General features: G+C 43.7%; 1 protein-coding gene across 4 annotated transcripts in view; it reads left to right on the top strand.

Moving 5' to 3' along the window:
• RCBTB1 (RCC1 and BTB domain containing protein 1) overlaps positions 1-14,243 on the top strand; it is a 53,024-nt gene that overhangs the window by 30,324 nt on the left and 8,457 nt on the right. For 2 of the 4 annotated variants that reach the window (XM_079971039.1, XM_079971038.1), the window contains exons 9-11: positions 6,916-7,042; positions 7,537-7,688; positions 8,778-8,908. In XM_079971039.1, the coding sequence (XP_079827165.1) occupies positions 6,916-7,042; positions 7,537-7,688; positions 8,778-8,908 (410 nt within the window). Of the gene's footprint in view, positions 1-5,027; positions 7,137-7,536; positions 7,689-8,777; positions 8,909-14,243 lie in introns of those variants that run through there. The other 2 variants (XM_079971040.1, XM_079971041.1) reach the window with 2 other exon arrangements.

The following is a 14,243-nucleotide window of genomic DNA, read 5'->3' on the forward strand; positions in this document are numbered from 1 at the left end:
TGTGAAAAATAGTAAAAATGCCTCACTGCATTCAGAACAAGTATAGCTGGCTGCTCCCTGCACAAATAATGGTGAGGAGGTTATAGGACCAAAGGCATTATTCTCGTATCTCTCTCTCTCAATCCCTTCATGTCCTTTTTAAGAATTTCAGCACTCTTCTCTCCACCCTGGGAGTGTACCATACATAAAGAACAGAGTCTCCTTCACCTCCAAAATCTAGTTCTGTTTCCCAAACTCTCAACCACTGGCACTTCACAAAATGCTTTCCTATCCTCCTATAGGCAGGCTCTTGGTTCTTTGCACCTGCCCTGGCACAACATCATCTGTACGAGAGCAGAGTCCAACACCTGAGCTAACAAGGCTAGGGAATACCATCTCCACAAAAAGTCCCCTCAGTGACTTTCTGTCAACTGCGCCACCACAGTTTCCCCCAGATGAATTTCTCTCAGTCTATTGGTTAACATCTCTCTGTGTGGTCCACCCGAGACTTCCAATAGCAAGATTTAGCAGAGTCTCCAGCTTTAGGTCCCTTAAGGGTGAGCTGTCCATGGAAGGCAATCATGTAGTGTAGCTGTGATTGGATGGCAGTGGTCCTTAATTGAGCAAAAGGAAGGAGCAAAGATGAAAGTTCACGCTATTTAGCGTGGAAAATGTAATTGTGGGTTTTAAAAAAATTCTTAAAAGTGCATCATGTCCATATGCAAAGTATGCAAAGCCCACACAGTTTCAGCCGAAAGAAGACCTCAGAGGGACTGACCTCTTGCTGCAATGTGAGAGCTTTTGGCTAGATGTTCAAAACAGCCTCAGCCCCATGTCTGATTTGCAATATTAATACTACAGAACTGTGGTAAGCAGTTCTTAGCAATAACACACACCTGCCACCTGCAGTATTGGCATTTGCAGTGTATTTTTTTAAAAAATGCTTAAAACTTAAACTTGGATCATCCTTTATGTGGGAAAATTCAACTTGGACTTCCGGGTTGGCGCCTCCGGCAATGGCGGAGCTCCTCCAATCGGGAGGAACTTGCTCCATTGAAAGTAGGGTCTGAACCGCCACGGCGAAGGCGGAGACCCACTGAAATCACAGGCGGAAGAAGCCTGTGGACCTGGGATTCGGCTGGCACCTTTTGCGCCTCCCCTACTCACGGGGAAACCCTGTTTTGGGGATCCGGAGCGACGTGGGGTGAGCGATGCGGTGCTTTGAATCGACTGCTTCTTTCACGGAGTGAAGCCGCATTGCTGTTGCCGGAGAGCGCTGACTTTTTCCTGTGGACAATTGGACTTTAAACAACAACCCGTGAGTAGAACAGAAAATTGGATCTTTAAATACCTGAATTTGGCATGGGAACGGGAAAGTTTTAAACAGGAAGTCCGCCTTCCTCTTTTGTAAATAGATTGGAGCAAAGACGTTACAAGTTATAGTCTCGGAAAGCCTTTGGCAAAGGATTGAATTTCCATCGGTTAAAATTATCAAACCCCCCTTGGAAGCAGGAGAAGGGGGGGGAAATTTTGGACCTAGCAAGCCTGCAGGAGAGAGTGAAAAATCAAATTACCACTGCTCTGAACCTGGAAACGGGCTGCCAAAAAAAAAAAAAAAAGGGACGTTTGGGGAGAGTTCATTGACTGTGAACAGAACGTATTTGACAGCTAGCTGAATAAGAGAAGGATACTGTTTCCATTGTCCCCTTCTGCGTTTAAAAAGGAGGAAAGTAACTGAAAATTGAAACTAACTTTATTGCTTGAGTTGTGCTTGAAAGGATTGATACAAGTGGAGACTGTTCCCCTCTAGAGGGAGCTTTTGAAACTGTTACAAGAGTGGAGCTGGGAAATCTCCAGCTGCTTGATAAGAACTGTGAGAACTAGAGATTGACCTTGGATATTCAATAATGTCGACAGGAGAAGACTTATGGACTGCATTTTCTAAGATAAGCCACTTGTTGGAACAGCTTCATAAAAAGATGGATGCTATGGCGCTGTGGGTTAAAGCCTCAGCGCCTAGGGCTTGCCGATCGAAAGGTCGGCGGTTCGAATCCCTGCGGCGGGGTGTGCTCCTGCTGCTCGGTCCCAGCGCCTGCTAACCTAGCAGTTCGAAAGCACCTCCGGGTGCAAGTAGATAAATAGGGACCGCTTACCAGCGGGAAGGTAAACGGCGTTTCCGTGTGCGGCTCTGGCTCGCCAGAGCAGCGATGTCACGCTGGCCACGTGACCCGGAAGTGTCTCCGGACAGCGCTGGCCCCTGGCCTCTTAAGTGAGATGGGCGCACAACCCCAGAGTCTGTCAAGACTGGCCCGTACGGGCAGGGGTACCTTTACCTTTACCTTTATGACTACTAAAATTGACATTTTGGAACCAAAATTGAGCACCAATACAGAAATTATTCAGGATTTGGCACAGGAATCTATTTCAACAGGACAAATTGTTGAAAAGGAGAAGGAGAAAATGTATAAACTGCTGTTGAAATGGAATACTGTGGACGAGACAGTAAAATCTACTATGATTAAATGGGCACAAGATGTTGGACATAACATTATGTTCGCTGACTGGGAACAGTTATGGACCACTGGAATTAAATTTACGGCATGTAATGCCTTAAGGGAGAATATTATGAAAATGATGTACAGGTGGTACATGACCCCAGTCAAGCTTGCTAAAATTTACCATTTAAAGGTAAAGGTAAAGGTACCCCTGCTCGTACGGGCCAGTCTTGACAGACTCTGGGGTTGTGCGCCCATCTCACTCAAGAGGCCGGGGACCAGCGCTGTCCGGAGACACTTCCGGGTCACGTGGCCAGCATGACATCGCTGCTCTGGCGAGCCAGAGTCGCACACGGAAACGCCGTTTACCTTCCCGCCGGTAAGCGGTCCCTATTTATCTACTTGCACCCGGAGGTGCTTTCAAACTGCTAGGTTGGCAGGCGCTGGGACCGAGCAGCGGGAGCGCACCCCGCCGCAGGGATTCGAACCGCCAACCTTTCGATCGGCAAGCCCTAGGCGCTGAGGCTTTAACCCACAGCGCCACCTGCGTTGTTCTCACAGTTCTTATCAAGCAGCTGGAGATTTCCCAGCTCCACTCTTGTAACAGTTTCAAAAGCTCCCTCTAGAGGGGAACAGTCTCCACTTGTATCAGGTAAATTTACCATTTACCTGATAACAAATGCTGGAAATGTAAAGAAACTGAAGGTACATTCTTTCACCTTTGGTGGACATGCCCAAGGATTAAGGCTTTCTGGGAAATGATATATAATGAAATGAAAAAGGTATTTAAATATACTTTCCTGAAGAAACCAGAGGCCTTTCTCCTGGGCATGGTCGGCCAATTGGTGCCAAAGAAGGATAGAACTTTCTTTATGTACGCTACAGCAGCAGCAAGAATACTCATCGCAAAGCATTCGAAGAGACAAGATCTACCCACCTTGGAAGAATGGCAGATGCAAGTAATGGACTATATGGAAATGGCAGAAATGACTGGCAGAATACGAGATCAAGGAGAAGAGCAGGTGGAAGAAGATTGGAAGAAGTTTAAAAACTATTTACAAAAACACTGTAAAATCTTTGAATGTTGAGAACACTGAAATGAAACCAAGAGGTTCAAGTGAATAAGATAATAAGAATATGAAAGAAGGGATAGATTTTGGATGAAAATTTTGAATATTATAATATTTCAAGGAACTTTTAAAGGATAAAACTAATATAAATGAATTTGCTGAATTAAATTAGAAGTGGAATACAAGAAAGGAGGGCGGGTGGAAGTCAAGAAAATAAGGCTATGAAGGATATGAATTAGAAAAGAGATTTCTTCTCCCCCCCCTTTTTATGTTAAGTGTTTGTAATTCTGTATTTTTTTGTATTTTTGTGGTTTTGTATTTCTCTTGTGTTTCTTTCATTTATTGTTTGACAATTTCTTTATTGTGAAAACTTAATAAAATATCATTTATTTAAAAAAAAAAAGGAGAAGGAGAAAGTTGCTGTTGTCGAACCTAAAGTAATAATACAAGGGGGAGCCTTAGCCTTACAGAGGCAAATTGAGGACTACAAGTTGAGGCCCTTTATGCTTGAGACTAGAAAAAGTCAGATTTTGAAGATCGGAGCCTGGCCTGGACTAGAAAAGGAAAGTTGGAAAGATCCTTCTATGCAGGGATTAATGGACTTTTGGGATATGGACTTGGGTCAGGAGGAGATTGAAGTTCTGGGGGCCTTTGGATTTGGAAGAAGCTTGAAACATGTTTTGAAATGCTTTATGGATCTTAACTTTAATTATGGAAATTTGGATGACCTGTCGAGAAGGAACAAAAGCATTGTTAGGTTGGAGTCTCCCCGAGACCTGCTCTTTAGCATTAAAGAATATGAAGAAGACCTGCAGAAGGGACTTGGAAAAGAGTTAAGAGCCTCGGACATAAGATCTCCAGGTTGATGGACTATATGGAATTGACGGAAAGGACTGGCAGAATCCGAGACCAGGGAGAAGAGATGGTGGAAGAAGATTGGAAAATTTAAAGTTTATTTATAGAAACACTGTAAAATTAATGAGTGATAGAAAAATGTTGGAATGAAATTTTATGGCCTTAGCAGAAATGTTATAAGGAGTTAAGCATATATAAGTATTCTAGTCTTAATGGAAAATAAGGTTAAAAATATGTTATAGTATAACAGAAAATAGAGAAATATGAAAAGGATTTGCTGAAATAATTAATAGAAGTGGAACACAAAAAGGGAGGTGAGAGGAGGTTGATGAAACAAGGGAATGAAAAATAGAGTATGGGAAAGGTGTGATGTATGTTTTTAAATTTTTTTGTTTTTTTATTTTGTTTAGGGTTAGGGTTAGGGATAAGGTTTTGTTTAGTTTAATGTGTTTAGTTAGGTTGTGTATTGTATTGCTTTTTTTCCCTTTGTTTTTTTCTTCCTTGTGTTTTTTGTTTTTTCCCCCTCTTTCTTTTTTCCCTATTTTGTAAGCTTTAAAAGTAATAAATATCTTTAAAAAAGAAAAGAAAATACAACTTGAAGTATTAACTATTCTCTTTTTTGTTCTAGGCAGGCCCACTGATGCTCAATTACAGCTATGCTAATGAACATCCTGGATTTCTTTCCATTTTCAATGGGCAGCTTTCACTTATTTCTGTGGGAGGGGAAAATAGCATCAAAGGAACCCAAAAGTTCAGCCACCAGACCATTGGATTGTCACTCTTGGCTTTTCCTGTGATAGTGCAAAATACCCATGTTGCCTTTCATGCGGTGGGGGGTGAGAGAGGTCAGCTACAATGCCTTTTAGCAGAGGGCGCTTGCTGGGAGAAGTGATCAGGATTGGGGGAAAGGGATGGAGCAGGATTCTGTTCAAGGTCTGGTCACACCTGGCCCCATTCCAGCCACCACACATTTGGACTGTTGGCTTCTCAAGATTCTCTGTTTTTAATTTAAAAGAAAAAGCAAGTCTCCAGCTATTTTAGAATTGTAAATAAGAGGCAAAATATTTGCATTTGACCCAAATATTTTATAGGAAACAAGAACTTGCTCTTGTCTTTCATTGCTCCTAACTAATGAAGGAAGTGAAATAAAACCTTTAGTGACATGCCCACTGTCTGGAGAAAGGACTTTTGGTTCATTTTAAAGCTCTTAGTTGCTCTTCCTGTGGTAGAAGCATCCATAGAGAACAATGGAAAGAGCTAGAATTTTAGTGTCGCTCTGACTGGGAGAAAGAGTGACAAGAGAGAGCAGCCAAGGCAGGAGCTCCGGATCCCTCCCTCAAGTTTAACTTCAGACAAAAAATGTGACTTCTCATTTGTAAAAGTACCCTGACAATGAAAATGTGAACGCAGGCCGTGATTATTATCTCCATATTGGGTTTTTTGGCAGGCGATGCTGGGAGGCTTTAGCTGAGAGACTTTAATGAGTTCTGCTCATTGCTGGAATGGGAAGCTGAGAGAATACTGTTGTGTTTTCATTCTCCTGGCCAGGCATAGGCAAACTCCGGTCCTCCAGATGTTTGGGACTACAATTCCCATCACCCCTAGCTAACAGGACCTGTGGTCAGGGATGATGGGAATTGTAGTCCCAAACATCTGGAGGACCGGAGTTTGCCTATGCCTATGCCTGCTCCTGGCTTTGGATTTTATTTATTTTTTAAAAGAGGGGCATGTATTTGGGTGAGGTGCTGTGAAGTTAACTGCAACAGCAGCACTTGGGAGAATGGGATGACTCTTGCAAGTGGCTTTCAGCAGTTTTAAAAACCAACAGCCCAAAGGGAAAATGTTAAGCATGCTCCAACAAATTCATGTCCCCAGGAGTGCATTTTCCTTTTTCTTGAAAAGAAGAAGTAGATTGGGTCTCAGGGCTGTTATGCAGCAATATTTTAACACACTCTTTTAAGTTGTTACTAAGTTGCTATTGCCGCCGCCACCCTCACCCAATAAAGCAAGCAGCAGTGGAAATGAAAAGGCTAAGGAGAAATAATGCTATTTTAAAATGACAGAGTGGGAGACTAGTGACACAACAGCAGAGACTGGTAACTTCATTTACCTCCTGCTCATTTTGAGCAAATGCTGGCCTGGTTTTTTTAAAAAAGAGCACATGAACAACAGAACATATTTTTCCTTGATAGAGATTGCCCCCAATTATGACAGGCAGAATTTAAACAGTCAGCTAATCACAGTGACAATTCTGTGGATTCCTACTTAATGAACTTGTGGAAAACTATCCCCTCTCCTTTTAACATGTATTTGCATCTTTAATTAAGACAGAAGCTGGTTTGTGGGGGAAAGGCATCCAAAATGCAGTGCTTCATAAGAAACTGCAGGACAGATGCAGATTATGGTTAGCTCTGTGTCTATGTTGCTTCTCAAACCAGCAGTGAAAGCACCTTGGATGCAGACTGTGTACGGACCCTTAATATTGCTTTCAGTATAATGATGTTTAATCTTTGCAGAGCATGAGGACTTCTTAACAGTGACAGAGTCCCTGAAGAGAGAATTTGATAGCCCTGAAACCTCGGATCTAAAATTTAGAGTAGATGGAAAATTCATTTATGTACATAAAGCTGTCTTGAAAATCAGGTAATACTTATGTCTAATGCCCTGTGGCCGAGTGCTAATGCTATGTCCAAAGTGTCTAATAAACTTGATTGTTCATCTTTGTTTCTTTAATCAACCAGATCTTTCCCACTCCTTTTATTTTAATTTGTTTTATTCTCATGCCAGGTTCATCCAAACTTCACCAGTCTCCCACTTCCTATTGCAGATCTTGGTGCAGTATATGCTTTCAACAACATTAAATAACATTTCATGGAAATTAGATAAAAATAAAATGCAATTGAGTAGGGTACAAAACAAAAATCCACTTTTGCAAATGTACGTGCTTTTTTTGGGCACAATGGCACCATTGGCTACAACCCACTGTCATGATGAGTATGTCCCAATTCTAACTTAAACTATTGGGGGCAGGGGAGGAGTACAGAATATTGTGATGAATTCTTAGGTGGTACTTTCCCATGTTCCTAATGTATTCTGCAGAATCTGGAATGTAGTTTTTTCCTCCCCCCCCCCAACAGATGTGAGCATTTTCGTACTATGTTCCAGTCATATTGGAATGAAGACATGAAGGAGGTGATAGAAATTGACCAGTTTTCCTACCCGGTATACCGTGCTTTTCTGGAGTATCTCTACACAGACAGCGTTGATCTGCCACCTGAAGACGCGATAGGTAGCACTTGGGGGCGGGGGCTAAATTGTGCAGAGAAATTGTGGAGAACTGACTTTGTTTCAAGAAAGGGAAGGGAAGAAGAAATAGACATGGAGGCACATCCCCAGTGGCAGTTAAACGAGACAATTCAGCCAGCGCACCTTTGCCTGCCCTGCTTGCATTTTCGCCAGGGATGGGGTTTGGAAATAAGGTGTCTGCAACAGCTCTTGAGGCCTCTGCTGCCTTATGGACCCTGTCAGCCGACAGTGCTGGTCTGGGGTGAACTGAGCTGATGGAAGTAGAGCAGCTTGCTTCAAAAAAATGGATCTGGGCTCTGAGCACTATTGTTTCAAATTGGTGCTAAAAATGAAAATTCATTTGGAAAGTTTTTACTTCAAAAAGAGCAGCTTACAGTTATGGTATCATTAATTTGCTGTATTTATTTGCCAATACACGGGTGGTTCCTTCTAAGCCAATGGAAGCTAGTTTTAAGGGGTGGATTCTATCTTGAGGAAACAGAGCAGAGGGGAGGAAATCTAGGTGCTAGAAATGAGCAGTGTTTTCCCTTGGCCGTACTCAATGGTACACAGTGTGAGAGAAATCGGGGGGGGGGGGGGAATCATGCGGCACCTCCCCCCCCCCCCCAGAAAAAAAGCACTGGAAATGAGATTTTTTTTCCCTTGGCATGTTTCAAGAGAAGAAATCCTTTCTTGAGCTCATGTTTCCAGCAGCAATTCTCAAATTCAAAGGACAGTTGACACAAATGCAGTTTACTCAACAGGAGACGCTGTAATGTTCCTTGTATTCAATAATTGCTGTGGGAAATGTCCCTCTGAGGAAGGATCTCCCCCATCCTTGAGCAGGGAATAACTCTTGTATTTTATCTTTACTGCCTGCTGATTCCTGCCCCCTTTTTCCTGGCGTTCCAATGCTGCTATCCCAGTTTTGTGGTTGGTTTCCTATCCAGTGGGGTGAGGATGATGTATTTATCTCTTACCATTATTTTATGATTCAGCTTCATATGTCCTATGCTGAGTGTACAGAGAAATGCTGCACTGGAGCTGTTAAGAACAGAAAAAATAACATTTTAATGTGGCATTTTGATTTTAGGGCTTCTGGATTTGGCTACATCATATTGCGAAAACAGACTGAAAAAACTCTGTCAGCATCTTATCAAAAGAGGAATCACTGTGGAGAACGCTTTCTCCTTGCTCTCTGCAGCTGTTCGCTACGATGCAGAGGTAAACTATTAGAGCCACCAGTGCCCAAAGTAACTCTTATTTTTTCCTTATGGACAAAATAAAACCAAAGCACTCTGTATTTCTACAATCAGAGAAATGTGATACTTAAGATGTACTTGGTGCAGAACTAAATTTTGGTGGAGAAATTAACATTTCTGTATGCAGAGATTTAATCTAGTTTATTGGCTGAGGCACAGTGTAGCAAGCATTCCTCCCAGCTCCTGCGAACCATTTTCTGGATATCTCACACAGAGCAACCATTGGGTGCTGTCACACTTCACTCTTGGGTGCTGCGGCAACTGTTTGTCAGCTGCTGAATTTCATGCAGCCAGTCAGTCGGGTGTTTTAATTAGTATTGCCCTATATGCCCATAGCTAGTTCAGGTGCAGAGTCTTGGTGATGCCTGTGCTGTGGAAGTGGGGCCTCAGAGGAATGAGTGTGGGCCTGCTCAGTCTGTGTGGCAGGTGCCAACTGTTGATGGGCACTTTCAGGGTCCCTCTTTTACATTTTTAGGATTCTCTGCCTTTAAACTAGGCAGCTCTTCCCATTGAGGACGGCAGCTGTACCAAGCCAGTCTGAGGGAAAAGTAGTTTCCCCAGCAGTGCCATGTAGACCACCCTCAGGGAGATTCTCCTTCGCATCCTCTGCTTGGAGGCCTTTTTGGCTTTGGTGTGGGCATGTGTTTGTTGGACTATGATCTGGTGCAAACTAAACGGAGAGGGGGCAGGAACACAAGGCTTGCTGGAAGCAAGAGAGATAAGAATGGAAGAAAGGGGTCTATTTCAGTTGTTCAGAGCTGTTGGGTGGGAGTGAGGAAAAAGCAGGACCGAGCTTCAGATGAGGGTTCTCTAGCTGTCCATATTAGATGGTTAAGGGATGTGGAGCATTTCCTAAAAGAGACATGCAGGGACTCTGCCTTCTGGAGAGCAGTGCCACTTCTCCTGTTGGCCTTTCTCCTTCGTTCCACTTGCTGGGTGCAAAAGCTCAGAGGCTCTTAGTATATTTCCGGTAGGTTGGCTAGAAGCCCAGCCACAACTTGCATAACTCCTGTTATACTTTTGTCAATCAGATCAAATTACTTTATTTTAAATTTTACTGCTTCCCTTCACCCAAAGATTTCAGGGCAGTCTACAGTATAAAAATGCAAGAAACACAATATACACAATAAAAACAGGAACAAAAGGAACAAACCAATAACCCCCTCCCCAAACACATTTAAAACAATACAATCCCCCCCCCCCCAAACACACAATAAAAGGTGGCTAGAATGTTAATCAGCCCAAGAATTGGTTGAAGAGGAACATTTTCATCTGGCCCCAAAAGGTACATAATGAAGGCACCAACTAAATCTCCCTGAGGGAAGTATTCCACAAACAGGGAGCACTGCCCAAAAGGCCTGTTCTCGTGTTGCCATATTCCAGACCTTTTGTGGAGGAGACACATGAAGAAGGGCCTCCGAGGATGATCTCAGGGTCCAGGCCAATTCATAGGGGGAGAGGCAGGCCTTGAGGTATTGTGGTCCTGAGCTGTTTAAGGCTTTATAGATCAAAGGCAGCATTTTGAATTGGGCCCAGAAACTAATTGGTGGCCAGTGCAGTCGGACCAGGATCAGTGTCATATGCTCAAACTGTTTTGTCCTGGTGAGCAACCTGGCTGCCAAATTTTGTATTTTAAATTAATTTTAATTACAATAATTCAATAGTAGCCACATTAATACAGAAAAGGTCTGGCGTCCCGCCATTGCCCCGGGCAGGTCTCCAACTTATCTTATCCTCCAGTATTCCACTGCTAACAATCTGGCATCCCGCCAGAGCCATGGTAAATCTTCAAAGGCCATAGCCCTAATTGAGATTCAGTGGAAGATCAATGCTTTAAATCATATCAATACTCTCACGCAGTTCTATTTTTGTAGTAATCCATAAATATTATCTTATTCTCGTTAATTCATTTTGCTTTTTATCAATCCACTAGCACTCAAGGGGAGGTTTGCCAAATCAATAATGCAGCAAACATGATATATAAAGAAAGCGTAAAGGCTTGCTTCCCCCAACATACCAGTGTTCGCTACGTAGAAAATCATCTCTCCAGATCAAAATGTTGCGGCTGATTCATTTAGCAGATTATCTTGTCCAATTAGTCCAGTACATGCCTGTAAATTAGATCCAGTTTCTTTCAAATAAACAGAAGAACCCCTCCCCATAATGGCTGTATCAGGGGGTTACCAATAAGCGAATTGCTTTGCACTCAGCGCCTCCTGTCTCCTGTCATCCATGGTGGACGAGAGCCAGGTATCAATCTGCAAGTGGAGCTCGCCTCCCCCCTTGGGTGGTTTTTTTTTTTTAAAGGACGATTGTTTATGATCCGCTACCGATCTCAGCTAATGTGGGATCTCAGCTAATGTGCAGGCCTCCATTTGACCTGCCTGCCAAATTTTGCACCAGCTGAAGTTTCCAAACCATCTTCAGAGGCAGCTCTACATATAAAGCGTTGCAGTAATCGAACCTAGAGGTTACCGGAGCATGGACGACATAAGTGGGTCTCTCCCTGTCCAGATAGGGGCACTGCTAGGCCACCAGATGAAGCTGATGGAAGGCACTCTGTGCCACGGAGGCCACCTGAGCCTCAAGGATTCAGGAGGACCCCCAAGCTATGAACCTGCTCCTTCAGACAAAGTGTAACCCCCATCAAGAGCAGACCACTTCCCATTCATCTGTTCTACGGACCCCCCCCCCCCCACTAACAGTGTCTCAAGTCTTATATGGCTGGAGCTAAGTTTGTTGGCTCTCCTCCAGCACTTCCACTGCTTCACCTGAAGATGTAAAAGAAAAACATATTGCTGACAATGATCTCCAAACCTCTGGATGACCCCACTCAGCTGTTTCATGTAGATGTTAAACACCATAGGGGATAAGCTCCTGATGGGGTCAAAGATCCCTCCCCTAGCCTTGTGCTCACAGGGCTGTGGGGAGCCAGGATCTTATTGGCACATGAGGAGTTGTGTTGAAGTTCATAAATTTTGGAAACAAGTAATTACAGAAATCAATACAGTTAAAGGGGGAAATGTGATCCTAGACACTAAACTATGTATTTGGTCTGTTTTTGAGAAAGGTAATATGGATCTTCTATGTGAACAGTTAATTGTGTATCTTCCAGTAGGCACTTGATTTGTCCTTGCTCTGGGCTGAAAAAGCGCGCCATGATGCACCAATGCACCCTAGACCAGTGTTTCCCAACCTTGGGCCTCCAGATGTTTTTGGCCTGCAACTCCCATCATCCCTAGCTAGCAAGACCAGTAGTCAGGGATGATGGGAATTGTAGTTCAAAAACAGCTGGAGGCCCAAGGTTGGGAAACACTGCCCTAGATAACTGGTGCAAAAAAGTTATTCTTATTGCTGTCAAAGAGAAATTGACATGTAATGTTCAAGTCAGCAGAGGTCATTCTGATTCTTCTTATTTCATTTATTTCTTATTTGAGGGCTATTAATCAAATATATGGCACGGAGTTCACAAGGATAGCAAATCCCTTTGAAATACTTTATTTGGTGGTGCCTATAAGGAAGACCTTTTTATTTTTTCTATTTCTTTCATAGTACAAAAGTAAGGTAAAAAGGTAAAGGACCCCTGACAGTTAAGTCCAGTTGTGAATGACTCTGGGGTTGCGGCGCTCATCTCAATTTACTGGCCGAGGGAGCTGGCGTACAGCTTCCAGATCATGTGGCCAGCATGACTAAGTTGCTTCTGGTGAACCAGAGCAGCACATGGAAATGCTATTTACCTTCCTGCCGGAGCGGTACCTATTTATCTACTTGCACTTTGACGTGCTTTTGAACTGCTAGGTTGGCAGGAGCAGGGACCAAGCAATGGGAGCTCACCCCGTCATGGGGATTCGAACCACCGACTTTCTGATCGGCAAGCCCTAGGCTCTGTGGTTTAACCCACAGTGCCCCCTGCGTCCCTAGTACAAAAGTACCCATTTGTAATTCTATAATTGCATCCCTTTTACTCCTGATTTTTATTTTTATTTTTATTTTATTATTAAAAGAAAAATTGTTAGGGATTGTTACGTAGACAAACTGGCACTGTCCATATACAGGAGTGAGGCACTCACAGGCTCCTTTGCAAAAGTTGTTTCCTTTAGGAAACAACTAGCTGTTGGTGGGGAGGGGAGGGGAGGGTGGACTTCAAAAACAGCTGAAAACACTGACCAGGCTCAGTAACCCCAGACAGAGGTATTTAAACCCATTTGAAGAGCAGAAGTTAGGCCCAATTATTTCAGTGGGCCTAATCTGAGTAAAAAGGGACGCAGGTGGCGCTGTGGGTTAAAGCCTCAGCGCCTAGGACTTGCCAATCGGCGGTTCGAATCCCTGCGGCGGGGTGCGCTCCCGCTGCTCGGTCCCAGCGCCTGCCAACCTAGCAGTTCGAAAGCACCTCCAGGTGCAAGTAGATAAATAGGGACCGCTTACCAGCGGGAAGGTAAACGGCGTTTCCGTGTGCGGCTCTGGCTCTGGCTCTGGCCAGAGCAGCGATGTTACGCTGGCCACGTGACCCGGAAGTGTCTCCGGACAGCGCTGGCCCCTGGCCTCTTAAGTGAGATGGGCGCACAACCCCAGAGTCTGTCAAGACTGGCCCGTACGGGCAGGGGTACCTTTACCTTTACCTTTAATCTGAGTAAAACCTAGTTGAAAATCATGGGCTGTTGGAAAAAGGGGGGGGCATGGAGAGAGAATGGAATGGCGTCTCTCATAAGAGGGCTATGCCGGCCACCTTGAGTAGAAACCACAATTCAACATTTTGTTGCAATCACTTGCATTCTCTGTATAACAGGGGATGTTAATGCAACCTACCATTCTTTGAGATGTTTCTATATACCTGGGCCAGTTTATGAGAGTTTAACTATCTATGAGAGATTTTCTATGTAGTAAATATTTCTGTGTGTTTAAATGGAACTACAAGTTTTAAAATTCTGTCAGTTTTGTAGAAGTTTTAAAATTCTGTCAGTTTTGTAGACCAATCAGTCTTGCTTGAGGGAGCCAGCGTGGTGTAGTGGTTAAAGAGCAGTAGACTCCTAATCTGGTGAACCGGGTTCGCTTCCCCGCTCCTCCACATGCAGCTGCTGGGTGATTTTGGGCCAGTCACACTGAAGTCTCTCAGCCCAACTCACCTCACAGAGTGTTTGTTGTGGGGGAGGAAGGAAAGGAGATTGTGAGCCTCTTTGAGACTCCTTCGGATAGTGATAAAACGGGATATCCCTGATATTTGATATCAGGGATATCAAATCCAAATTCCTCCTCCTCCTCTTAGAATCATAGAATCATAGAGTTGGAAGAGACCACAA

This window comes from Podarcis cretensis (assembly GCF_951804945.1).
Source record: "Podarcis cretensis genome assembly, chromosome: 3".
NCBI lineage: Eukaryota > Metazoa > Chordata > Lepidosauria > Squamata > Lacertidae > Podarcis > Podarcis cretensis.